Here is a 24,166-nt window from a genome sequence, read left to right as displayed (position 1 = left end):
GAACCCACAGTAAAGAAAATTTGCCCCTTGAGGAGGCAATATATAAATGTATGCTGAGGGACTTGGTAGAAATACCCTAAAATGATTGCTTCTAGGTAGCTGGTGAGTTTGAATGAATGAAAAAAATTTGGATATAGATTTTATTTTCAGAAAATAAGTCAGACTTGTAAATTATTGAGTGCTTATACATCACCTTTGAGGAAGGAGTAGCATAGAAGTTTAGACTTAAGCAATTCAGTGGTATTTGTGCAGGGTTTACAGGTTTTAAATAAGTTAAAAATTAATGTTTTAAAATGAAGCATATGCCTAATCTATTATAGGGGAAGATTTTAATTTGGTTTATTTGGGTAAGTTAAGTGAGCAGTGAGTCTATTCTATCATTTCTATAGTTTTTGCAGTTGGGATATTTAGGAAGAATTTTAACTTATCAATTCAGGCATTTAAATTCACTCAGTCAGTGTCTGCTGGGTATCTACTGTAGGCTGAACAACATTTGAGGCACTGGATTATGGACTTCTGAAGAGCTAGGACTTTATGTTCTTTGCAATCTCCTAGATTCAAACGGTTCTAACTGCAGAACCTCAAGAATCATATCCCAGGTGTTGTGGTGTGGTGTAGCCGACTCAGTGGTGACTATTAATGGTCATGCACGCAGCCCTTTATGGCGGTAACCAAGCCTGGGCAGGAGTACTGATCTTTTTTGAGCTGTGTCCTGCATCTGCCTGGGGTCACTAGCGGCAGGAGATGGAGGCCCAGGTAGGCCTTTGAAAAGATAAAGGCTAAGGTCAAGGAGTACTGACCTTATCGTCAAAAAAAGGTCCAAGTTATTTGCGGCTTTATGGTAATGCATCCAGTTTCTGGGTGAGGTTTTGGGGTCAATTAAGGATCAGGTCATGGCACCCATTTAACCAGAACTTTCTGTTTTTGAAAGGGGACCTGTTATTTGTGTATGAGCTTATATATTTTGTAGCACGTGTTAATATGCTTTTAACATGGAAGTGACTTTGTGTGCTTTCCGCAAGAAAACTGTTTGTTGTTAGCTGTTATTTCTGTGACTGGCACTCGAGGCCTTCTGAAAGCAGAAGGCGTTCCCTGGCCTACCAGCATTTCCTTTCACTGCTGCAGTCGGAGTGCGTTCACTCGGCAAGCCGGTGTGCCCAGGCTGCGGGCGAGCACTGGGAATGCAGTGGGGGCTCAGGGCTACTGCTCGAGTGGCAAACACACTGCCCAGGGGTCACTGCTCCGCCCTCCCGGGCCTGGGGCAGGCCTTGCTCACCCACCGAGGGGCGCCTTAACCTCTCACGTGTTCAGCCTCCCCCTTGCTGCTGTGTATTTCCTACCAGCTCCAGCCTTCCCATCTTAAAGCTTCTTCTGCCGTCACACCATCTCTCTTCTCCCCTTCAGAAGCCTAGGGATTCACAACTCCCACCGTCTCTGCCTCCCCACGCCCACCTTCACTGGCCCCTCTACCTAAACTACCTTGCTAAGGTCCCTGGTGAGCTTCAAGTGGCCAAATGAAATGGATCAATTCCAATCTTTATCTTAAACTCTCAGCTGCCTTTGACAAAGTTGGCTGTTGATGTCTTGAAACACTCCTTTCTCTTACTTTCCGGAACATCATCCTTCCCTTGTTTATTCCTGCCTTTCTGATCTTACCTCTCAGTGCCTTTCTTCTATCCCTTACGTGGCTGTCTCCCAGGCATCTTCTCTTGTTTCCCTTCTCCTCTCACTCTGTTCTCATTGAGTGATATTCTCCACCCAGGTGGCTTTATGTTCAATGCACCCGAATCTCTGTCCCCAGCCTACAGCTTCTCCTGACCTCCTGATGCACGTGTCCACTTACCAAAGGGCATGGCCACTGGGATGAATCACAGGCACATCAAACTCAGCACCTCTCACACTGACCTCTTCATTTCTGCCTAGCCCAGCGGTGGTGGTCTCCCAGGGTCCTCGTCTGGGAAGACACCAGCACAGGCGAGCTCCTGCTCCAGAAACGTCTCAGCCAGCTCCCTCTCTCCCCACTGCCCTCCAATGGAGTCAGCTGCTCCGTCTCGTCAGTCGTATCTCCTAAGTGTCTCTTCTCTGGGTGCCCCTCCTGGTCTCCACCTCTAACATCCTAGTCTCCGTCATGCCGTCTCCTGCACAGTGGGTTCCTGCCACAGCCTCCTGGTGTCCCCGCTTCTCTCTTCCTTCACTCCCTGACATCAGCCACACTGGTGTGTGTGTGTAAAACAGAAACAAACATTTCACAGACCGTACTTACTCTCTCCATGTGATGCACTGATATTTCTGTTTTATTCTATCCGTTTCTAAAAGCACATCTGATCCCGCTGCTCACCAGCCGCAGGTTGTCACTGGCCTCCCTGCATTGTCTCTCCCTTGGAGCATGGCTCTTTCCCACTCCTGGCCTGGAGACAAGGAGCTAAGTGTTCAGACTTCAACAAGAACCAGATTCTCTGGGACTGGGCCTCTGGTTTGCCTCATCCCAGCCTCCCCTGCTGCCTTGGGCTGAAATCCCAGCAGGTCATCTGCCCTCCTGCCCCCAGGCCCAGCTTGTCCCTGTGAAAGATTCCTCTCTTGGGAAATGAGCTCATCTCAGCATTGTCCATTGTGTCAACAGGTCTATAGGCAAATGTGGTCTTTAGTTTGGGGGGGTTTCTCTGCCTTACCACGAGAGTGGGTGTCCCCTGCTGCCTTTTATAAGCTCCCATTGCCTTTAGGATAACGTCCACGTTCCTCAGCAAGGCTTCCAAGGTGCTCATGATCTTGGCACATTATGCTTTACCTTTTGGGCCTCATTCCCTGGCACCTTCGTCTTAAACAATTCCAGCTGAATGCACCGCGGTTCCTCAGAGGCACTATTTTCTCTCTCCTCCCCTAAGATACAGCATCTGCTGGTCTCTGCGTCGCCCCGTTCCGCTCAGCCTCCTGCTGCTGTCTGCTGGCTCATCCTCATTCTTTCGGACGCCATATAGCTGTGATGTATTCATTCCAAGGAGCCTGCAGCCTCTCAAGTCTGGGTCTGATGCCTTTCTAATGTACCTTCACAGCATGTTATGCAAACCTTTATCATTTAATTGCCTGTTTAGAGTTCTGTTTTGCACCTAAATTATGAGTTATTTGAAGGCATCACCTGTGTCTCATGGCACGTTGTGGCCGCACTTCTTAGGATAGGGACTCATTTTTTTACAAGGTGCAGTGAATAAATGAATAAACAATGAGTGAACACTGGGCACTGATCTTTCTAGAACTAATGACCAGTGTAGTAGTCTGTTTTAATAGCACCTTTAAAAGATGCGGAAACACGCACACTGAGGTTGGCTCCTATCGGCCTTTGACAAAAGCTGCAGATGTCCTGTTGGTCAGGCTCTCGAGTACGACAGGAGACTGTTCTGATGACCCAGCTGAAGAACCAATGTGTTTTTTTAAACAAGTCAGGATTAGTTAATGGCTTATAGAAACAATTAATGGGTCAAAACCATTATTTTAAAATAAGGAAATATAGAATGGAATAGAACAAAGTAGAAATATAGTGGATCACAAGTAATAAGGGCAAGTACTGCTTTGTAAATTTTTTTAAAAAGTTACCAGGTAATAATTTATTTTACTTATTTTAATTTTGTTATTGTGCTACCATTGATGTACAATATTACACCGGTCTCTGATGTACAGCAGAGTGGATTGGCAGCTGTCTGCACCACTAAGCGCCCACCAAGGTATACAGCCAGGACTGTTTTGTGAGACTGTTTCAGGTTTAGACACACATGTACTGCATGCAGAAATAGCTGCAAGAGGAAATGTTTCTTGTTTTCTCACATTTGCTTTAGAGTCAAGTAAGTCTTTAAAACCATTGCCTGAAACCGTCCCTCCCATGCCCCGCTCCTCAGAGCTAAGTGGAGAGGGTGGCCTCCAGGGACTCACGTAGCTCTTCTGTGTCGTCTGGCCAAAGAGACCTGCACACTATTGGCATCTGGGTGTCTTGTTTACTTTGTTGCTTACTCCTCAACAGTTTGGGTGTTAGATGACAATTGGTTCCGCAACCATTTTCTTTTTTGCAAATATTTATTCACGTATGTTTGGGTGGGGTGTTGTGATCAGGTGTCCTCGTTCTCTTGGGAGTCCTCTTGGATGGTGTTTCCCCCGAGACAGCCGTGACCTCACCAGCTGGCGGGCCAGCTGGAGGGCGGGCATGTTATCCTCCCTTGCTTTATCTCCTGCATGTGCTCCCAGTGTGCACAGTGCCCTTGGGCAAGTCCCTGACTCCCCTGTCAGTGTTTCTTAGTTAAAAAATTACTATATAAAAGGGAATCACATTTTCGTCTTACAGCTTTTCAGAATCTTTTTAATATTTAAAAGTTGGCAGACAGAGCAGAGAGGCCATGAAACGACTGGTAATTTTCCATTTTGGGGGCGACTTCATTTTGAAGGAACTCATCAGGATACTAATAAACAGTGTTATGAAAGGCCTGTGTGTGCTTAGTTTATGTGAATAATTCATATAAGACTGTCCTGTGTGAATAGGCAAAAATAGAAAAAAAAATTACTAATAGAAATTCCATGCTTATATTTTATCTTCCTGTAAAATCAATTTTTTAGAGTGGCCAAAGTAAAAGGCCTTCCTTTTCTTTCTCATCCTACTAGATGCTGACAAAAGAAAAAAAGAGTATTTTTATTTAAATTGGGATGAGCAAGATCACGGCTCTGCAGGAAATTTTCCCCGACGTGCCTCAGGTGGGCGCTGTAAGGGAAATGTCCGTTTACAGGTGGTGCGTGTCCCCTCAGAGAGGCCCATACTGGGGCGTCTGTTGGATGAGTAGGCGTTTGGCTTGGCCTGTAGGTGTGAGGCCCAGCGTCACAGGTGGACACTAGTCTTCCTGAGAGGCAGATTCCTGGTGAGTTTTCAATCTTGCAGTTTTCTTTTCTGTATAGTTCACAAGAACTTTTTTTGCTCATCTTGTACAGTGTACATCCTCATACAGCTTCTAGTTCATCTGCCTTCTGCCATCTTAGCAGGGCAGGGACAGTGCCTTCCACGCTGCTGTGGTGCCAGCGTGAGGTCACTAGTGTTAGTAAATACACTGACCAGAGCCCCCTGGGTGTGGCATCAGCATCTGTGCACCAGGGACTGTGTTCAAGCTCCTTGTCCTCTGTCCCTTCCTACTAGACTGACTTGACAGAGCCCTTCCTCTCCTGGGAAGAATATTTTGCAAAGGCAGTTTCGTTCTCATTTGTCTGATGCATCCGACTTCTCCTGAGCATGTGTGAGGCCCTGTGTTTGGCTATGGGAATATATGGATTCAGTTCAAAGAGTTTTGCCTACAAGACGCCGTCCCTTATTGGGAATGAACTTGTGAATCGTATTAGTCCCTTTTGCCCCATAGCTACTGGGTTATTCATGATATGAGAAGACCCTTACAACCCCACAATTGGAATGGAAACTAGAAACCAACCTATATTTTAAAAAGCAGGTAATTTCTTGCAGAACTTGGTATCAAAGTGGTGGCAAGGGCCCGAGGAAGCAACGGGAGCAGCTGGCCTCACTCGGAGCTCACTCACCACAGAGAGCTGCTCTGCCCCCGAGCTGCAGGAGGGAAGCAGGTGGTGGTCTCTGGAGCCCACTGCCGCGGGTTGCCATGGGACTGCCACTGAAGCCCTGCCATCGACACTGGCCCTGCTGGAGCCTGTGACAGCCACTGCCGCCTGCCTCGGCCACGGAGACTGCCAGAGGCAGAGGCACACAGCCTCCCTCAGTGCTGTGCCCTGTTGTCAGAAGGAAGCCAGGACTTGGCTGGCAAGGGCTCTGGAAGATACTGCTTTCAATTGTTTAAATCCCCTGCAATGCTGAAGAGAGCACAGAAGGGCAGCTGTGGGGGTGAGTTCCACCAGGAACTCGCCAACATACCTACCTGGTCAAGTAGCATAGTAGCATCGTAACAGTATTTGAGGCAAATCAATCTCTCTTTCTCCCTCTTTTTTTTCTTTCTATTTCTCAAAACCACCTTAAGGAAGCTCCTACAAACTGGCACCACTTGGATAATGCTGGGGATTGGCACAGCCACTTGGACAATCCTTTTTTTTTTAATTAGATTTGATCTCGTTGGCACCTCATCACCTGTATGGATGAGGTGCCCAGGATTTCTGAGACCATCTACCTCCCGGAAAGGTAGATTTTGTTACTAATCTCATCGAGTGTGTCAGAACTAAAGAACTCTTCTGATTTTCTGATGGCATAGTAGAGAAAGAGCGCTGCATATATGAAGAAATACAATTGCCTATTTGATAGGTAAACATCTCTTCAAAGTGACTTTCCTTTCATAGAAAGCAGAAAGACAGTATTCCCCCAAAACTAAGATTAAATATTAGACACTGATGTCCAGATCTTTTATCTTCCTTAGAAATGTGGCCTCTGAACTATACAGTTCGTTATTCAGATGAACAGTTTCGAGGAGCTCCCCTTACCCCCTTCTCTCCTCTGGCTTCTAGAATGGTCTTCAGCAGAGAGGCAATCAGAAGACTTCTCGCCAGTCAGTGTCGCTGCTACAGCCACGATGCTCCGGATGACATGGTCCTGGGAATGTGCTTTAGTGGGCTGGGCATCCCTGCGACACACAGCCCCCTCTTCCATCAGGTGAGCAAAATGGTCTTATTCCTACCCCCTGAGGGAGGGGGGCACTTTTTTCTCACTTAGAATCCTGCTTCTTGCCCTTCACATATTTTTCTATAAGCAATATTAAGAATTATGTGGACAGGCTTTGGGGCATCCTTAACAGCAGAGGGTTGAAGCTGTACCACGAACAGCATGCAGGTAGGAAACAGAAACACCTAGAAAATGAAATAATGTCTGGCCAATTTCCTTGCATATAGGACCATGGAAAAGCTGGTTTTTCTTTTCCTTTCTGAGTTAAAAAACTGATGGTATTTAAAAATGATTAGATGTGTAGATTCTATCTAGAAATTATACAGGACTGACCTAATATTGTCCTATCAGCCACCAAGTATATATAATTCTACACTGTCCTCAGTTTTTACACTATCCATGTTTTTTTGGGGGTGGGGGGCTTTTTGGGGCTTTTCCCCATTGGTTGCTACTACACTGAGTGGCTTCATTTTATTAAACTTCAACATAGTTATGTCAATAAGCATATATTCTGGGGGTTGTAGGAAGGAAGAGATGAGATGGTGCTTTGGGGCACGCTGTCTCACAGCTGCACCATACTCCAGTTTGGAGTTGGAGAAGGGAATCCTTCTGCATTACTTCTGGGAGTTTTTTTGAAGAATCAGGTCAGTGAATGTTCTGATATTGTAATAATAATAGCAGATAGACTTGCCCTAAAAATAACCATAGCCCACACTCTTTTAATGCTCTCCTTCAAGAAACTCAAAACTTTGAAACTGAAATGTATAATGCATTGTGTATTTTAAGTACCCTTCCTTATTGTGAAATACATATTCACGCTTTGTTTAGTAACCAGTGGCAAACACTATCAGCACGACAGCAACAGCATGATAGAAAATAACTTGAACAAGGCAAAGAAAGTTGTTGCATTATCACGAAAGGCAGAATCCATTTCTGCATTCTTAAGGACAGCAAGGCAGGATAGAAAGAGACCTTTAATGTCAAGAAATGTATGAGAAAAGTACCAGTCTGACTGGCACTTATCCACCACCTCGAGAGGTCTTTCCCGCTCTATGCCTATGTGCTGTGTTGTGATGACTTAGAAAGGAAGTTACTTTCTTCTTGCTCACTCTCCTGCTGTATCTCACACCGTTTGACTCAAAGAAAACGAAGGGCGATTAAAACTGTTGGTGTATAACGGAAATAGTTTATCATTGTTAATATGACAGTCTTAGATTTTATAGCAGCCTTTTTCGCCTGGGAAAGAATATGTACAATCCTTAAGCAAAAGGTCTTTTAGGATAACTTAAACATGAAAAAGTTGTTTCCTGCGCTTTAAAACTCTTGATTTGTCTAATTCACATAATAAATGTTAAACCTTTCCAAAACCATAAAATACGCTTAAAGCTTATCCTCCCCAAGAGATGCTGCTCTATCTTCCAGTGATTAAGCCTCTTTTAGAGGGTTTGCTAAGATGTGGACATTACTTTCCATTTGTAACGCTTGAATATGGATCCAAACAGTATATTCACTCATGCTGAGAAAGAGAGATCTCGAGGCCAAGAGAGAAAATCTAAGATTCCTCATTAGTTGGATATAGAATGGGCACTGAGTCTCAGACACAATGTTGCCTGGCCACTTACCTCTTTTTAGTCAGCATGTTCTTGTGAAGTCATGGTTCAGAAGGGGCCTCAGAGAATGTCTAGTGTATCTCTTTGCCAAAAACAAAGTACCCAAGCATGTGGGTTTCTCTTCTTCCAAAATTATGTCCCACTAATGGGTATGGCAGTATGCACTGGCCAGTGAACAGAACTGTCAGAACCACCATTTCAGGTCTCTGGAGATCAGCCGAAAGCATTGAGAAGCATTTATTCCTAAAAGTCCGCTGTGGTTTTGGGTCACAACCACAGTGCCTGTGGCTGTGTGAGGCCCTTCCACCTGAAGCCCAGCCCCACCTGCCTGCCTTGCCCAGCGCGCTTGGAGAGGCCAGGGCACTTTCACCAGGTGGGCCTGGCAGCTCTGCTCTCAGAGGGAATGGGCTTGACACAGTGAGCAAGAACTGAAAACGTACAGATATGTCAGCTAAAATTGTCAAACTTTGTAGGAAACAAACAAGAACAGCCTGTACCTTTCCTGGCCTGAGGCTGCAGTCTCGGATTAGGAGAAGGGTGTGTTAACCAGAAACGTAACCCCTAGTACCCTGGAAGCAAGGCAGCAAGAGTAGGGCTAGGATAGCTCACAACCATCTGGCCGCTGAGAAACCACGTGCATGCAGGGGATGAGCCTCGCTGCAAGGAAAAGCCAAGGCATGCTGGGAATGCACCAAAGCTTCCGCTGTGCTTTCCGGCCCCCACACAGGGCGAGCCTTCTGGGCTCCCAGTGTTTGAGCACAGCCTCTGCCTAGATCCTAAGTTAACCAATTAGCATTTCAGTCCCAGGGTGACTTATAGCAAGTCCAGCCAAAAAATAAAAATGAGAACTAAAATTTGAGTGGGGATTACAGGTTTTCATACCGTCCTCTCAAATGTGGCCAATAGGATATGGCAGAGGCCACGGGACGTCTCTGTAATCAGTCACAAAGGACTGTGACATCTGACTTCCTCTCAGACTCTCCCCGTTGCCTTGCTGGCCTGTCCATTCAGATGGAGCAAGCTGCCCTGGAGGCAGGGAAGGGAGGCGCTCAGGCCTGTGGCCCCCAGGGAATCAATGCTACCTGTAGCTACCGAGTGAGCTCAGAAGTGGACCTGCTCCTAGCTGAGCTTCCAGACGGGACCACCAGAGCCTGGGCTGACGTCCTGGTTGCACCGTGAGAGACTGCGGTGCAGAAGTCCTTGTTAAGTAGTGCCCAGACTCCTGAGCCCTGAAAGCTGTGTATTGTTTGTGTGGTGTATCCATACAACACACCCCTGCTCAGCAATTGAAGGCTGATGTATGCAGCAATGCTAAGTGAAGGACGCCAGGCACAAAATATTCATATCATGTGATTCCACTGATAAGAATTTCTAGAAAAGTTACAGTGTAGAGAAAAAGCAAATCAGTGGTTTTCTTTGTCTGCCAGTGGGGGTGGGGATTATAGGGGATGCATGGAAGGGACTCTAGGGGAGTAACTATAATATTCTAGAACTGGATTTGTGGGTGCCTGACTCTGGGTATTAACTAAAAATTTTTCAAAATACTGTTACTGTACATAAATTGTATGTATGTAAATCAGATGTCAATACAGCTGTAAAAAATGTGTATGTCTAAGGAAATACAGTTTTAATCTCCATTTGCTGCCCTTCTCAGTGCTGTAATATTTACAGATACGAAGGCTTTACCGTTTACCCAATGTATGTCCTCCTGTGGTCTACGTAAGCCACCTCATTTCCTGGACAGCCTCCCAGCACGCTCCACAGCTGCTCCTGTGCCTCCTTCCTTGCCCTGGCCCTGCCCGTCGGGGACTCCCTTGTGGCGTTTTGGGCACACAGCTGTCATTACTGGAGGCTGGATAGACTTCCTGGTGTCACGGGTGCCTCTGTGGATACTTTCCACTTCTCTACTTCTGTCTTGTTCTTTTCCGTGACTGCATTTATCAGAAACGATTAGCACATTCTAATGCTTCCTAAGCCAGCTCTTGGCTTGCATACATGGCGCCTGAGATGCAGTTGATCATTTCTGCAATCTGCTGTGACAGAGGGAGAGATGTATGGATGTGTTTTTTTCCTGTTAGATGCATTTGTATCTCAACAGTTCATTTTTAAATGTGAAATCCAGGCAAAGCTTTGTTCCCACTGGTTTTCTTTCTTTCCTTCTGGGACCACCATGGAATGTTCTGAGGACTGACGTCAGCGTGTGTCTCCTGGGTGTTCTGTCCTGCCAGTAAACTCAGACGGCTTGCAGATAAACATCACATAATATATGTACTCCCTCTGCTTATGTTCAGACCTCTCCCAACTAAATTCAATTTATTCTAGTATTTATTTTTGGTCTATGTCTCACTGTCTTTTCCTTTAAAATTTCTTTCTTAGGTTTTTAACTCCATGGGCACTTTTTAAGGGCAATAAAATGGCCAGTAAGAAAGCTCTCTGCTATGTTATTTTGAAGTCTCCCTCACACATATTGTTTAAACACTCATCTGAGCAAGACATTTGCTGGGTGGCTGGATAAAGCCTCCCAGGGAGGCCAGGGCAGTTGAGGCCCTGCTGCAGAGCCTGGCCTGTGGCATGGCAGAGGCCCAGCTGCAGGTGTCCTGGCGGGACCCTGGAATGGGATCGGGGCACCTGCTCTCACCCCGTTCCAACATATGCTGGTCACATTTCCCCAGTAAAGTCCTAACCTCTGTGAGCTCTGGTTTGCTCATCTATAAATTGGGGATGAATCTTGTTACTCTTATCTTGCAAAGTTGTCTCAAGGATTGAGTGAGCTAAAATTTAATGAAGGTATTCTATAAACCATTGAAGTGAGTTTATTTAAGTATTCACATAAAAAACTTAAGCAGAATATAATGAGTTATTAGCCTGGAGAAGACTTGTTTTTGAAATGTATCCAACTAGTTTTAATAAAGTCAGAAGACTATTTTAATAACCCGGCCAGTTATTACATAACATAGATGGGCTATGTAAATTTGTAAACAAAGTGAACACCAAGAGAAGATGGATACTTTCTTTAGGGTAAACAAAATAGTATCTGATTGCAAGCTTTCTCCTACACCCTGTGGGTTACTTCTTCAATAGCTTCTTTCTACACTGACTCTGCTTAGTTCCTTTCTTTAAGTTCCAGAAAATTTTGAAATGGTGATAATGCAAAAACTTTTTGGCCTCTCTTGCAAACTGTTTCAGGTCACTGAAAATTGCCACTGGCACTTTTGGAGCCAGGCAAGGTGGTAGGAAGAGAGCGTGAGTTACCCTACCCTTCTCCCTGATGGCTGTTCTACCTTTTCCACTTTGAAAGACGTGCACCTAATTACACATGAGAGCAGTGGACAAAGGGAGCCCCCAAAGTCCTTGCCCACCACACACCAGAATTTCTTCAGAGGGACCCAGGAAATAATGAGTTCTCTTTTTGTAGAAGTCATAATAGTAACTTAAACGACTTGCCAAAGAAAGCTTTTTATGCTTACTACTGTGGTTGAAGAATCTCCCAGAGTCATAACTATGGCACACAGAGGCAAACAATGATGCATTTGGGATATTGAAGTAATTGGAGATGCAAAATCAGAGAGCCTACAATTAAAGGGAAGATAGTGAAAATTTTTTCCTTTTTTTGCTTTTTGGAGGAAAGCAGCTGCTTGATTCGAATGCCATTCTGAAGCAAAACTGTTTTCCCTAAGTAAGAGAGCATAATTCTGACCTCCTTCCTGCAGGCTCGTCCCATGGATTACCCGAAGGACTACCTTTCTCACCAAGTTCCCGTCTCATTCCACAAACACTGGAACATCGACCCAGTAAAGGTGTATTTCACATGGTTGGCACCCAGCGAGGAAGACAAAGCCAGGCAGGAGGCGCAGAAAGGCTTTAAAGAAGAGTTGTGAAGCGTGGCGGACAGTGGGCACGGTTTGGGCAGGAGTCGGAAGCAGAGCCGGCCTGTCCTGCTGGGTGCCACGGGGCACTGGGATCTTCCAGACTTTAGGTGGAAATTATGTACATGGTATTTCTTGAGGAGGGACAATATGGAGTCACAGGAGAAACATTTTTTTTCTGAGAAAAATCAAAGAAAACCTGCTTTGGCATTATGCAGTCATTGAAGTACATCCTGGTTACCGTGTATTTTTCAGGCTGTGATACAGCAGCTTTATTACCCCCAGAGACAGCTAAGTGGTGCAGACGTCTCCTTCCTGTTTTCTCTCTTCATTATAGTGAAAGTTTCATATGGGCATGAGACTGGACAGACAGACGTCTATATAAAGACGAGGGAAAGTCTGTTGACATGGATATTATGATGACGTGAATTTTTTAACCATGTTATTGATGATAAAAAACGATTTCCTGGTAATTCGGTAGGAATAATGCTATCTTGAGTGTCATTCGTAAAACATCATAAAAGTCTAGATACGAATTCCCCTGTAGTCTGTAATCAGGGCTCTTCAGTTTTATCTGTTTTTCTGTTTGGGCCTCATAAAAAGAGAATAAGAACTCTTCTGCAAGAGCTTTCTGTTTCTTTAGAGGTCCGTCTGTGTTCTATTTCCCTCTGAAGCCCGATCTTTATGGCCTGGTCCTAGCACGGGTGTGCACAGGACGCTGCCAGGAAATGGCCTTCTCAACAGTCAAAGACAATGTCGTTGTGTCTCAGTCAAGTCGGTGGGCTCTGTGTAAGTCTCAGGAAGTGAATTAAATTAATATATACCCGATGTTTTACTCCCATTTTTCTTTGAATGTTACTTAATGATTTTCTCTTGACTCAGAATAGACCCCCCACAGGGTACCCTGAAATCCTTGTGGAAGGCCGGCATGGTCACCTGGCATTTCCCAGGGTTCTTAAGGAATTAAATTCGAATGTAGTGTTTTGAAGCAGCTCTAATTTTCAAATCATGTCTTTAATGTATAGTAATTTAACACATTCATTATTGATTTGTAAAAAGTTCTGTTAATGTTTTAATCATGTAATTCAGTTTTCTTAAAGGTATTTGCATAAAATTTGATTTTGGTATGTCTTAAACTAATTTTCGTATAGTAAAATATTTTCCTCTTTTTTTAAATAAAAATTGCTATTCATTAGCTTTGCCTGTAATGCTTTTATAGCCAAGCCCAGGGTTTTGAAGCCATACCACCAGAAGTACCCATTAGTGTTTTTAGTAATGTATTTTCCTTGTAGCTGAGGTTTGACTCATTTCCAAAATGATGAAATAGTATTTTTATCATGTTTCCAAGTTAGCAAATACCAGGACTGGTATGTTTTCAGTGAAACTGAATGCATTGGAGTCATTTTTGTGAAAGTGAATTTTGTGTCCTCTCCAGGCGTGGATGGATCAGGCACCCCTTCATGTCGTCTACAGCAACACCCCAGAGGGTCTAGCTGCCTAACCCCAGAAGGAGTGGTCAGTTCCTGCTGTTCTTTCCTACTAAGGGTCACACTCAGAATACAGTGTAGTTGCTTGATGGCATCAAGGCAGCATCTGTACATTAGGACCCACATGAAGCTTTCTTCTGTGTTACCATCAATCAGTGCCTTCTACTGATACTGGAGCATCTCCTCTGGTACTTTTAGGTGTTTTGTTAATTATGTTTACTCTTTGGAACTGTGTAAGCCTAACCACAAATAAAAGCTCTTTGCCTAAGTTTCTAATTTCTCAAATGTATTCATTAGTCCAACCTAGACTGGGAGGGGTGAGGAATCAATGAAAACAGAGAAAAAAGTTGGCAGCTCAGCAAATACAGTGTTGAGAGAGAAAAATTAATAAAAAGCTATCCTTTTAATTGAAAAATTCCATCAGACCGAAGACATATTTATACAAAGTCTATAAAACCATTATTGATTTTATTATATAACAAATTGGAGATGTTATTTTGGAACTATCTTAAGAACTAAGATTTGAATCTGATCTTTCCAGGACAGATATTGTCCTATTCATATTTCCTTGCTTTTTTAATTGGAATTTATTTCCAAACAGCTGTTTCTCTCCTAGGGAAATCAACATCAAGGAGTTCTATGTGGAATGATTAGAAAACCATTTGTGCTTTTGGCTGCTTCTGCTGATAAAGCTAAAAGCAAGTTGTCTGACTATGTAGGATTTCTCTGTATTGCAGCTGTAAGAAACCTAGACACAAACATAGCCTTTATGAAATATTTGGGGACATAAAACAATGGCATGCTAGGCTGCAAGTGATGAAAATATCAGTGCTCTGAGTTTCCTGATTATTGGATACCTTTAGTGCTTCTACATCCATATCCATTACAATGTTTATGTAGTTTTCCTAAAAAATTAGTAATAGAGGAATGTTAGAGGAATAATTTTAGAATTTTAAAAATGTTTCTATTGTCTTTTGAATACTTACAAACCAGATTCAAGAGTATCAGGTGCCTGCTTCAAAGATGATATGCACATGTTATTTAGAAGGCCATGCCTGAGATGTCTACCAGGAATAGTCATGTACTTTATGAGGTTCTTTTTAAAAAATTCTCTCTTTAATCACCACCTTCGAAGCTTCCATATGACCTTCTATAACCCCCACTTCCATCACAGCCTCAAATCTCTCCTCTGCGATGCCCTGTCCTTCCTTGGACACCCCCGTCCTTTCCCATCACCCTCCCCCACCTCTCCCCAGCTCTCAAGTCACCGCTTTTCCTTCCCACTGCTTCCCTGGCCACGACCGCCACGATGAAGCGCATGCGCATCTCCACAGACGGTCAATCAGGTGGATCGAGAGTCAGGTATGCTTCCGACTAACTTTGTTAATGGTGCATGGAACCTTCTGGCTAGCGCCACTACCCGTTCTAGGGAGCACCCAGATGGGCCAGCAAAATAACTGTCTCTGTAGGAGAAGCTCAGGCCGGTGTTTCTTCCCACGTCACTGTTTTTACCTTTGCTATAGTCCAAAGGACTGTACTGTCACACCAAATTATTTCATGAATACCTGAAAATGGTGTTCATTTTCTTAAAAAGAGAGGATCATTGGCTTCTTCTACTTGTTACACTTATTTTGGATTTAGATACATTGTTTTGCAACTGTTTTTCTAAATAGCATTCCCGGACTTTTGAGAGGACTCTTTACCTTTGGTTCCATGTGGGTTAGCATGAGAGGAATGTGAGAAGTGAGTGATTCTGGTACACCATACGTATCACAGAGAGCTGGAATATTTTGTTGCAGTTCATTGTTTTTATCAGATTGAGAATTTTTGTTTATTCTGTAACATCGGCAAGAGTTAAAACTTTGTTCTTAAAAACAATGTGTGAAACATTACCCTTTTAGAAAATGTTCTTTAATATCCTGAATATGAGAGCAGAATGTGGACACACTCAGAGCTTTCTGTATCATCTCCTCCAGCTGACCTGACCCCTTCATCCACCTCACACAACAGAGTTTTTGGCAGTGTGTGCAAATCAAGGGGGGGGGGGGTGTGCTTTAACACCCAGGGACAGTCTCCCTCTGTTACTCTGGCAAGGCTTTGCTCCTTGACTACAGTCCCTACGTGCCAGCCCCTCTAGCATGTGCAGCAGGGCCCTGACCTCACGGCTCGGCACCCATTTCTACCATCTTCCAGTCCTTCTGAGGGAACATTTTTCATGAAACAGGGGTATGGTATGGGTCACTTGGGGAAGGGAGTTCCAGCACCAAAGAAGGACCACCACAAGCATCCTCATATCCTTCTAGCAGAGTACACACAGCTGGAGTTCAAGTTGCATTAAGGTCTCTGGATATTCTTCTTTTCCCGGGCACTGGCCCTGCCGCGGTGCAAGATGCATTTATTCTAATCCATGTGGGGCCTGAGTCCAAGTAAAAAACTGGAAAGTTTCAAAGTAGGAAGTTAATAACTGTTAGATTTCTATGAGGATATGCAGGGGGCATAACAAGTGATGCATATAAATGTTTCAAAATGAAGGACAGAGAACATGAAGTGACTTGCAAAAAAATAAATCAGAATTCATACTTTTTCTACCTAGGAGAATGAAATGTAATTATTTTAATTTCAAGTCTAGGAATCCAAAAGTGCAGGTAAAGTTCATTTAAAAAACATAGTGTCCATGCCTGACATCCCAAAGAGATGGTTTTATAGTCTGCCCCTGGGGCACGCCCTTCCCTGCCATGACCCTGCATGAAGGAGAACCAGGGTCATCCGCAGATCTCTTAAAGCAAAAGCTCACTGCCTTTCTTCAGCCGACTCTCTCACAGCTTCTCACTGCCTACCGGATGAGGTCCACACTCTCCCGACAGGTCTGCCTTTCACCATCTGTCCCTGCTCCCTGCCCCCACTCTGTGTCACACCAGGTGACCGAGATCTTGGACTCTCCCGACGGACCCCACTCACTCAAGGCACCAGGTCAGGGCTTTTCGCATACCGTTCTCTGCTCCTCACTCCCTTCCACCACTTCTTTTTCACTATACAACTTAGACGTCCTTCAGGAAACCTTCCTTGACTTCCAGGGCAAGGTCATACACATTGTTATACTGTAGCCCGCTGTTATATGTACGTGCAAGGGTGCAAGTCCCGAGGGGGCAAGGACTGTGTTTTATGACTCATTAGATCCCAGTATCTGGCATGAAAATATTTGTTGAATGGATGAACCATTAGATTCCATGTAGGAGAGCCATGTGGGTTCAGTGCCTCTTGCGGGTCTCCTGAGAACAAAAAAGGAGGAGGCCATGAGCGGGCAAAGCTGTGAGACAAGGTGGGGATGAGTCTGGTTGATGAGAGTCCCCAGCCTGGCGTGGCGAAGGAGCACTGACTAGTAACATGCAGAGATGAAAGAAAGATTTGGCGGGCCACTGGGCATCTCAGAGTGCCCAACAGACATCAAGTACCATGCTAAGGGGGATGGAGGGATCGGGAATGGCATGGAGCCGGGCTCACAGCTTGGGGGCCTTCAGTGTTTGCATCTGGGGCGCTGGAGGAGACCAGCAGTGAGGACAGGAGTCTCGGAGGCCTCTCCAGACACACATCCCCTAGGAAAACTGCACAAAGGAGAGTTTGATTGACTCATTTTGTTTCCATTTGTGACTGGAAAACTAAGCAACTGGGCATCCTTTTAATGGGAAATGTATAGTGGGAAAGAAAGGGGACAGAAATTTACCCAAGTTTAGAAAACAAAATAAAGTTAGTACTGAATGCTATCGGACTCCTAAGGAGACAAACAGCCACGGAAGGTGTTTGAAGACAATTCAGAGCATGATGTACCCTGTCTGGGGGGTGGGGGTGGGCACACCGTACGGAAAGGGCCCTCGGCCTGGGCATAACTCCCAGGGCACTCAGAGAGCCCCTGTGTTGCCCGTATTCCCCTAGAGTGTCTCGGACTCTTGGAGAAGTCAGCACCCGCAGTTCAGGGGCGACAACGACAAGGTGAACGTCTCACAGGGATAGGGGCGCTGGGGCCCCTCACATCATTCTGGCCATTCTGCAGCCGCCGTCAGGCTAATTTATCTGTCATTAGCTAAACTCAATGAAGCAGAGGAAGAAAAAACATACAGTGGTTCAGGCAGGCAGTCCACAGCACCCTTGAGGTCATCTAAACTCAAGCAACCACGGAAAAGAGGAGAAATTCTGACATGTTGTAAGGCAGAGCCTATGACTCCGAAGTGGTAGGCTTATCAGGCTCCTCTGAGAGCCTGGTCCCACTGCCCACTCCCTCCTGAAACCCTCTGTCATTCTGCTGAACCTGAAACGGTCATGTTTTAGTCCCTCTCCACCCCTCTGGCTGCTTCTCACCGACATGGGCTCTCTCCGTACTCTGCACAGCGTCCATCCTCCCTACGTCTCTGTCCCCAGGCCCTTTTCCTCTTTTCCCTCTATGCTTGGCTCCTGGACAATCTCACACAGAGCATGACTTCAGCTACCATCTCTATGTTAACTCCCAAATATCTGTTCCCTTCGAGATCTCTGTTCTGAATCCCGGGGCCGCAGAACCATCCAACGGCACTTCCACAGGCGCTTCCCATGCAGCATCTCGCTTCCTCTCATCACCCAGAAGGCAGCCCCCTCAGCCCCTGCCTTTTCTGCTCAAACTACTGAATGTCACTCCCATGCATTCAGTTGTCTGTAGATGCTGGCTACAAGTTACCCTGCATCCTTCACCTTCCTTTGCCCTCTACTTAGTCAAGTATGAAACAGGGAGTTCTTTTGCTTTTACGCCCTAAACCTCTCTGAAATCTATCCCTTCTTCTCAACCTAGTTACCCCTGCCTCCTGGGCTGGTAAAAGTCAGCCTCCTTTCTGGATGCCTACCTCTAATATCACATGCTCTGCACTATTTTTAATGCTGCTTTTGTGAAAAGTGGCTTTCTAGTGAAGGGCAATGTTTCCCTGCTATAAACCTTGCCTGCATGACCACATATCCTCCCATGACTACAATCGCCTGCTGCTTTCCCACTTGCAAGAGTACCCTTCTAGTAATTCTTCTCTTCTACTTCCCTTGGCATGCCTTGCACGTCTACATCAGACCTGATGAATTTGAATGCGAGCAAACATGACACTATTTTGAATACTGAACTCAACTTCTCTCTTGAGAACACAGAGCTCATTCGTTCCCATTTTGGCATGTTCAATCTAATCCAGGGATTTTTTTCAGCTGCACTCAAATGTTATCTTCTCAATCACTGCAAAGTTCAAACTGGATCACTGTGGGGTAAATGTACTGTTACCCAGGATTTTTTCTCTCCACCTTCACCTGCCTTCTTTTTGGAGGTAGTATCAAGGTCCTGAGGGAAGGCGGTTAAAGTAGTTTCCGGCATTGGAAAGGGGTATTTTATCTCCAGTGGGCATGGCTGCCTGTCCCTGCAGGATCTGCTGAGCGTGGTTCAGTGACCTGCTGTGACTCTGGGGGGAATGTGTGCTCCAGCCCCGGGAAAATAAACCAGGGAAACCTGGGAAGCAGAAACCAATCAGAGGGAAAAATAAATTGGGAGAAGGCCATTTATTGCTTACAAGAACCCTGGCTCCATTTGTCTACTCCCGCTTGCTTGTGTCTCTCCCCATCCTGGCTGGGAAGAAACAAAAACTAACTCTCTGGTGCAATGTCTGCTCCCCTCTTCCCCAGTCCCTTGTAAGCACCTATTGATATGGAGACAGACTACTTTTCTCCACCCTTTGTAAACACCTATTGATATGGAGATGGTTAAGGTCAGGTGAGAGATTCTGCAAATACTGCAATTTTACCCACACCTGGGCATCAGGTTCTGAGGCTGGGATCCATCCGGGCATGGCTCTCCAGCCTCTGCTGATGACCAAAGTCCTGACCATTTTCCTCTGTAACATTCTCTTCCAGACCTCAGGCCCCTTCTAGCCCACTCTTCCTCTCAGAATGCCGAAGTCTGCTCCAAGATCTGGGAGCGTTTACTTGACTTTCTGTGCAACCGTTGGTGGGTGCCCTGTGAGGTTCTGCAGCTTGGCAATTGCTGTGGCTCCTCCCCCTTCTCTGCTCTCTGCGCAGAACCACACCAACGTGGGATGAGCTCTCAGAATAACCAACCCTCAACAAACTTCACTTCTTTTCTACTGGCTTACAAATTTTTCACTTGAAGAGATGTCTTCGGCAGTGATAACCCAGGCTCAATGGTTAGATACTACTTTCTATACATTTAGGATGTATGTGTCTAAATTTCTACACACTTCAGAATTATGTCTTTGTAGCTGTCAGTCTGATTGGGCTATTTGAAAATCATCCCAGTTAAATCAGGGATTCTCATGCTTTTGGCTCAGGATCGTGGCTAAGTTCCAGGCACTTTACAAAAGGATCAGAAGGGCCACCAGTCCTCTCTGTCACCTCTCTGCTGTCCACTGTGCTGTCCACTATTGTATTGGACCCACAGCTGTTGGCCCCCAGAGGGTGCTGCAGGGATGCTCCGCAGTCCCTTTTCTGGCCCCCTTTTGGTTCCACTGATACACCATGCCCCAAATGTGGAACAACCAACCAGCTTCAGATATGCAGCTATAAAGGAAGTTTTTGGAGGCCGTCAAAGGCTCCATATTTCTGGACACTCCCTTTATGCATCTGTGTTTTGGAGTATTGCCAATTGTCTGGATTGCCGTGGGTAATAGGGCACAGGGTCCTTCTGTGTATGGTGTCCACAAGCCTCCCAGGGCTTGACCTCTCTGAAAGAGAGGAGGTTGTCTTTCAGAGACCCACCAACACCAACCTGCATGTCCTTTCCTCTCTCTTCCACCCCATTGAGAGGTGTCTTCTTCTATCACTGGGGCCATGAAGGAGAGCCGGAATCTTGCCCTTACCAACCATGGTTTCTCCCAAATATTTAAAAGCCAAAGACTTCTATTCCCATAAAGGTCTAGGCTTTTGAAACTCAAAAGGCAGGAAGACACTTTTCCCCTCAGCAATCTGAGGTCACTTCTCTTTGCTGAGTGCTTTTGATGTAGGGCAGAGACAGGAGATAAGCATCATGATTAATTTTCCAAAAAAGCCAAGATATAAACAATATAGTAAGAACAGGAGGGATTTGCTTTTAAGGTTACGATCCTATTTCAAAAACCAGGAAGTTAGGAGGTAAGATTCCTAAAATATTCTTTGAGAAACAGACAACTGCTCCACCCACCTCGGGTGCAGGGCAGGTTGTCCTGAGTGATAAGTTCTCAGTGGGAAGCCTGTATCCTGGAGAGAGGAACTGATCAATATCTTGTGTTAATTTTGCAGAATTACTTGGGGGGCTGATAATAGAGGAGAAGAGACATAATGTCTCTCACTGGAAATTAGCATCTTGAGATCGCTTTACAAGTCTACACCCGTGGCCCTTTGTCACATTCTTGAAAATTCTTTCAAGACAGAATGCCCAGCCTTTTAGTGTGCCTCCTGAGGTCACCCACTCTCCCCTTTCAAGTGCATACTTTTAAACAAAGCTTTCTCACTGCTCAGCTTAATGCATTTCGTCTCTGTGCTCTTCCAATGGTAAGTGTCTTTCTCTCTTTGCCATTTCATTCTATTTCCAAGTTTTCACTGTCTCTGTTACTCCTGTTAAGTAGGGAGGGGCTGCTGACAGCTCTGATTTGGGCCTGCAAGTTCAAGTTCCTGTTGTCTGGGTGACCTGGATGGAACTGCAGCTGTGTGATCTGCTGTTTAGTAACCTGCCTGACAATCTCCTTTCTTTGGGAAGTTCTCAGAACATAATCTCACTCCATCCTGTGCTCCACAGCTCCCTCAAGTTCTGGGGTGGTAGGGACTAGTCCCCACACTTTGCAGATGTGAGTGGACCCGGGAGGCCAGTGACCCTGGCTTTAGGCCCACTTCCCTGCTCTCAGGGCCTGCACAGCAGCTACCATTCATTTCTATTCTCTTTAATGAATTCCTTTCTTACCTACACTTGTCCCACAAGCTCGAGAATTCTTTCTTGCTCAGTCAAGAACCCTCTGCCGTCCAGGTTGAGGTTTTACCTGGTGCACAGAGACACACCTCCCCTGAGGCAGCTGCCTGGCAACACTGGGTCACACTGCCGAGGCAGTGGGCCGCCTGCAGGAGGTGAGGGAGGGATGGCCCTAATGCAGACCAGAAGCCCGTGTGGCTGGGGCTCTACAGCACGCTGGCCCTTTATTGCTTCCAAAGGCTCATACTAACATGCTAAATGAGGAGTGTACTTGAAAAGCATATGTAAAATCTTATCTTAGGAGGAATGTGTTTTCTACTCTTGACCTTCAATGTCTGGTTACCTGTTGAACCAGGACTATGTAGCCTGCCCAGCATCTAAAGAGACCATTTTGGGATCCAGTCAAAAAGCTAAATTTGTTTTCTCTCCCTTTTTCTGTCTTAATTTTCTCTCTCCCTCTCTGTTTCTCTCCCCCCTCTCTCTCTCTCTTTTCTATTTAGTATCGGAAAGCCTTTGAGCTGTGGATCTGGATGAAAGGGAACATAATGGAAAATGACATCAAGTGGTGTTTAGAGGCCAGCTTTTCCCCTTTCAGCCTCGTGTCTGCTCTGTTGACATGGGGAAGATGAATAGGGGCATCAAGTGCTCCTGTGAGGAGGAGAAAGAGAAGCAGCTGTCACATACGGTCCAGGGGAGCTGGGAAGTATTTCTCTCAGGAAGTCCCTGCAATTGCTCATGGATTAAAGACATGGATAATAATGCTACAAACCACTGAAAGCAAACGGAGGACACACTGGAGAGGAGGATTTCTGGCAAGGCAACTGTCGTCTTCCCTGGGAAGCAGGCTGAAGTCTCTGGAAAGCATGGTGGTTTGTACTTCTGCTTCTGCTTTTATTCTGGCCACTAGGTAACAGTGACTGAGCGCTTACTGTCTGCCAGACACTTTCTAAGAGCCTTACACAATTAACCTATATAATCTTCACAACAACTCTGTGAGGCAGGAGCCGGTACTGTTATCTCCATTTGCTCGATGTAATTTGCCTGAGCTAACAGAGTACAAAGCTGAGTTGGGACCTAAACCCTGCAGGAGGAGCTGCAGCTCTTGGTCTGAACCCCATGGCAATCCCATGCCCGCCTTCCATGACTGTGCAGCACTGTGGCCCACAAGGAGCTTGCCCCAATCATTTGTTCCGGAGAGAGCGAGCTCTCAGCTTGGACTTGGGGGACTACTTTTCAAGTTTTTGCACCAAAACGTGCCTGAGGGCAGAGAAGAATGAGTTTATATCATCTTGCCATACATGGTCCTGGCCATACTCTCCCGAATCTCACAGTAGGCCAGCCCAAAGCTGCTCCAAAGCAGTGGTTCTGTTTTTGAAACCCCATGTTTTGTCTTAAAATTCAGGACATTTTGCAACCTCAAGATATATCTATATTTATTTCTGTCCTCCCCCCATATTGCGAGTCAGGTTGATAGACTGGGCACAGGCCTATCGTACAGGTCTGCTTCTCTGAAGGACAGAGGGGTCTGGGCAAATAGGGTAGGCAGCAGAGAACAGCTACATGCCCCGTGACGGGGGGCAGTCTGAGCTTCCAGACCCCAGTGTGGGTCAGGAGCAGGTACTCAGTGCCCACACACCATCCCCCTCAAGCCTGGCCTTGCAGACGGGTGGCGCATGCTGGGGGCCCTGCTCATGCTGCCGCCTTCAGCGTCACACCAGACAGACACAGGAGGAGGGGCCAGTACCGCACACTTGGTGTGACCTCTTCAGGCTAACACTGCCTCAAGTATTTCCTGACCTTAGAGCTGAGATTTCAAACACAGCTCAGACATCCAGGGGCCTCTTAGAATCAGGCTATAGGAACAATCCTGCAGTTTTAACAATGTTCAATTGAACTCTTCAGGAAAATATACACATATTATCTAGTGGCTTTTGAATCATCCCCTCAACCTTCTGCCACTCATATTCAGACCTAAGCACCCCTTTTCTGGGGAAATGTGGGAATGGCGTTATACTACCAGGGTTATGAGCAGAGTGGGTTTGGGGAACCAGATGAGACTGTGGAGTAACCATTTCCACAAGACCCATGAGCTTGGCCATCACCCACGTCCCCATAGTTCTGAGCCTGAACCCCATGCCCAGCTACAATGCCTTTGCCCACCTTCCACGAGTCACTTAACATAGAAATGGCTCAATAGTCTTGGGTCCCCATGTGCTGACTCATTTTCCCACATGGGGAGGACTCGGCCCTGCCAGCTGCCGCTCCTGGGATCCCCAGACCCCAGGGACTGATCAGGCTACTGCTCCTTAGGGAATGCTATATGGGGACTTGGGGGGTTGACTGGTGAATCACTTAGAGCCACAGGCCGGACCTGGGACAACAGAGGGAGTCAACTGTGGATCCATAATTTGATACATCCTTTAATAAAAATTTTAAAAAATACACAAAGTCCCGGAAGACGGCTGGTTAGCCAGAGACGGGTAAGATTCCTCAAGGGAGGAACAACCTAAGACACGCACAGTTGCAGGGGGGCCATCAGGTGAGAAATTGGGGAACAACAGAGGTGAGGCTTAGAACCTCACCCCCCCCCCTTTTGAGAGAAATCTTCTGCATCC

General features: G+C 45.8%; 1 protein-coding gene across 3 annotated transcripts in view; it reads left to right on the top strand.

Annotated features, from left to right (window-relative positions):
• Positions 1–13,869, top strand: part of B3GLCT (beta 3-glucosyltransferase) — an 86,305-nt gene extending 72,436 nt beyond the window's left edge. For 2 of the 3 annotated variants that reach the window (XM_036917305.2, XM_057489835.1), the window contains 2 exons: positions 6,484–6,628; positions 11,958–13,869. In XM_036917305.2, coding sequence (XP_036773200.2) covers positions 6,484–6,628; positions 11,958–12,125 — 313 coding nt within the window. In that variant the 3' untranslated portion in view covers positions 12,126–13,869. The remainder of the gene's footprint in view (positions 1–6,483; positions 6,629–11,957) is intronic. The other variant, XR_005031161.2, reaches the window with a different exon arrangement.
• The last annotated feature ends 10,297 nt before the right edge of the window (positions 13,870–24,166 follow it).

The sequence above is a fragment of the Manis pentadactyla genome, chromosome 2 (assembly GCF_030020395.1).
Source record: "Manis pentadactyla isolate mManPen7 chromosome 2, mManPen7.hap1, whole genome shotgun sequence".
Taxonomy (NCBI): domain Eukaryota; kingdom Metazoa; phylum Chordata; class Mammalia; order Pholidota; family Manidae; genus Manis; species Manis pentadactyla.
The sequence above is the reverse complement of the archived record's forward strand: the minus strand, read 5'-3'. Positions and strand labels throughout refer to the sequence as shown.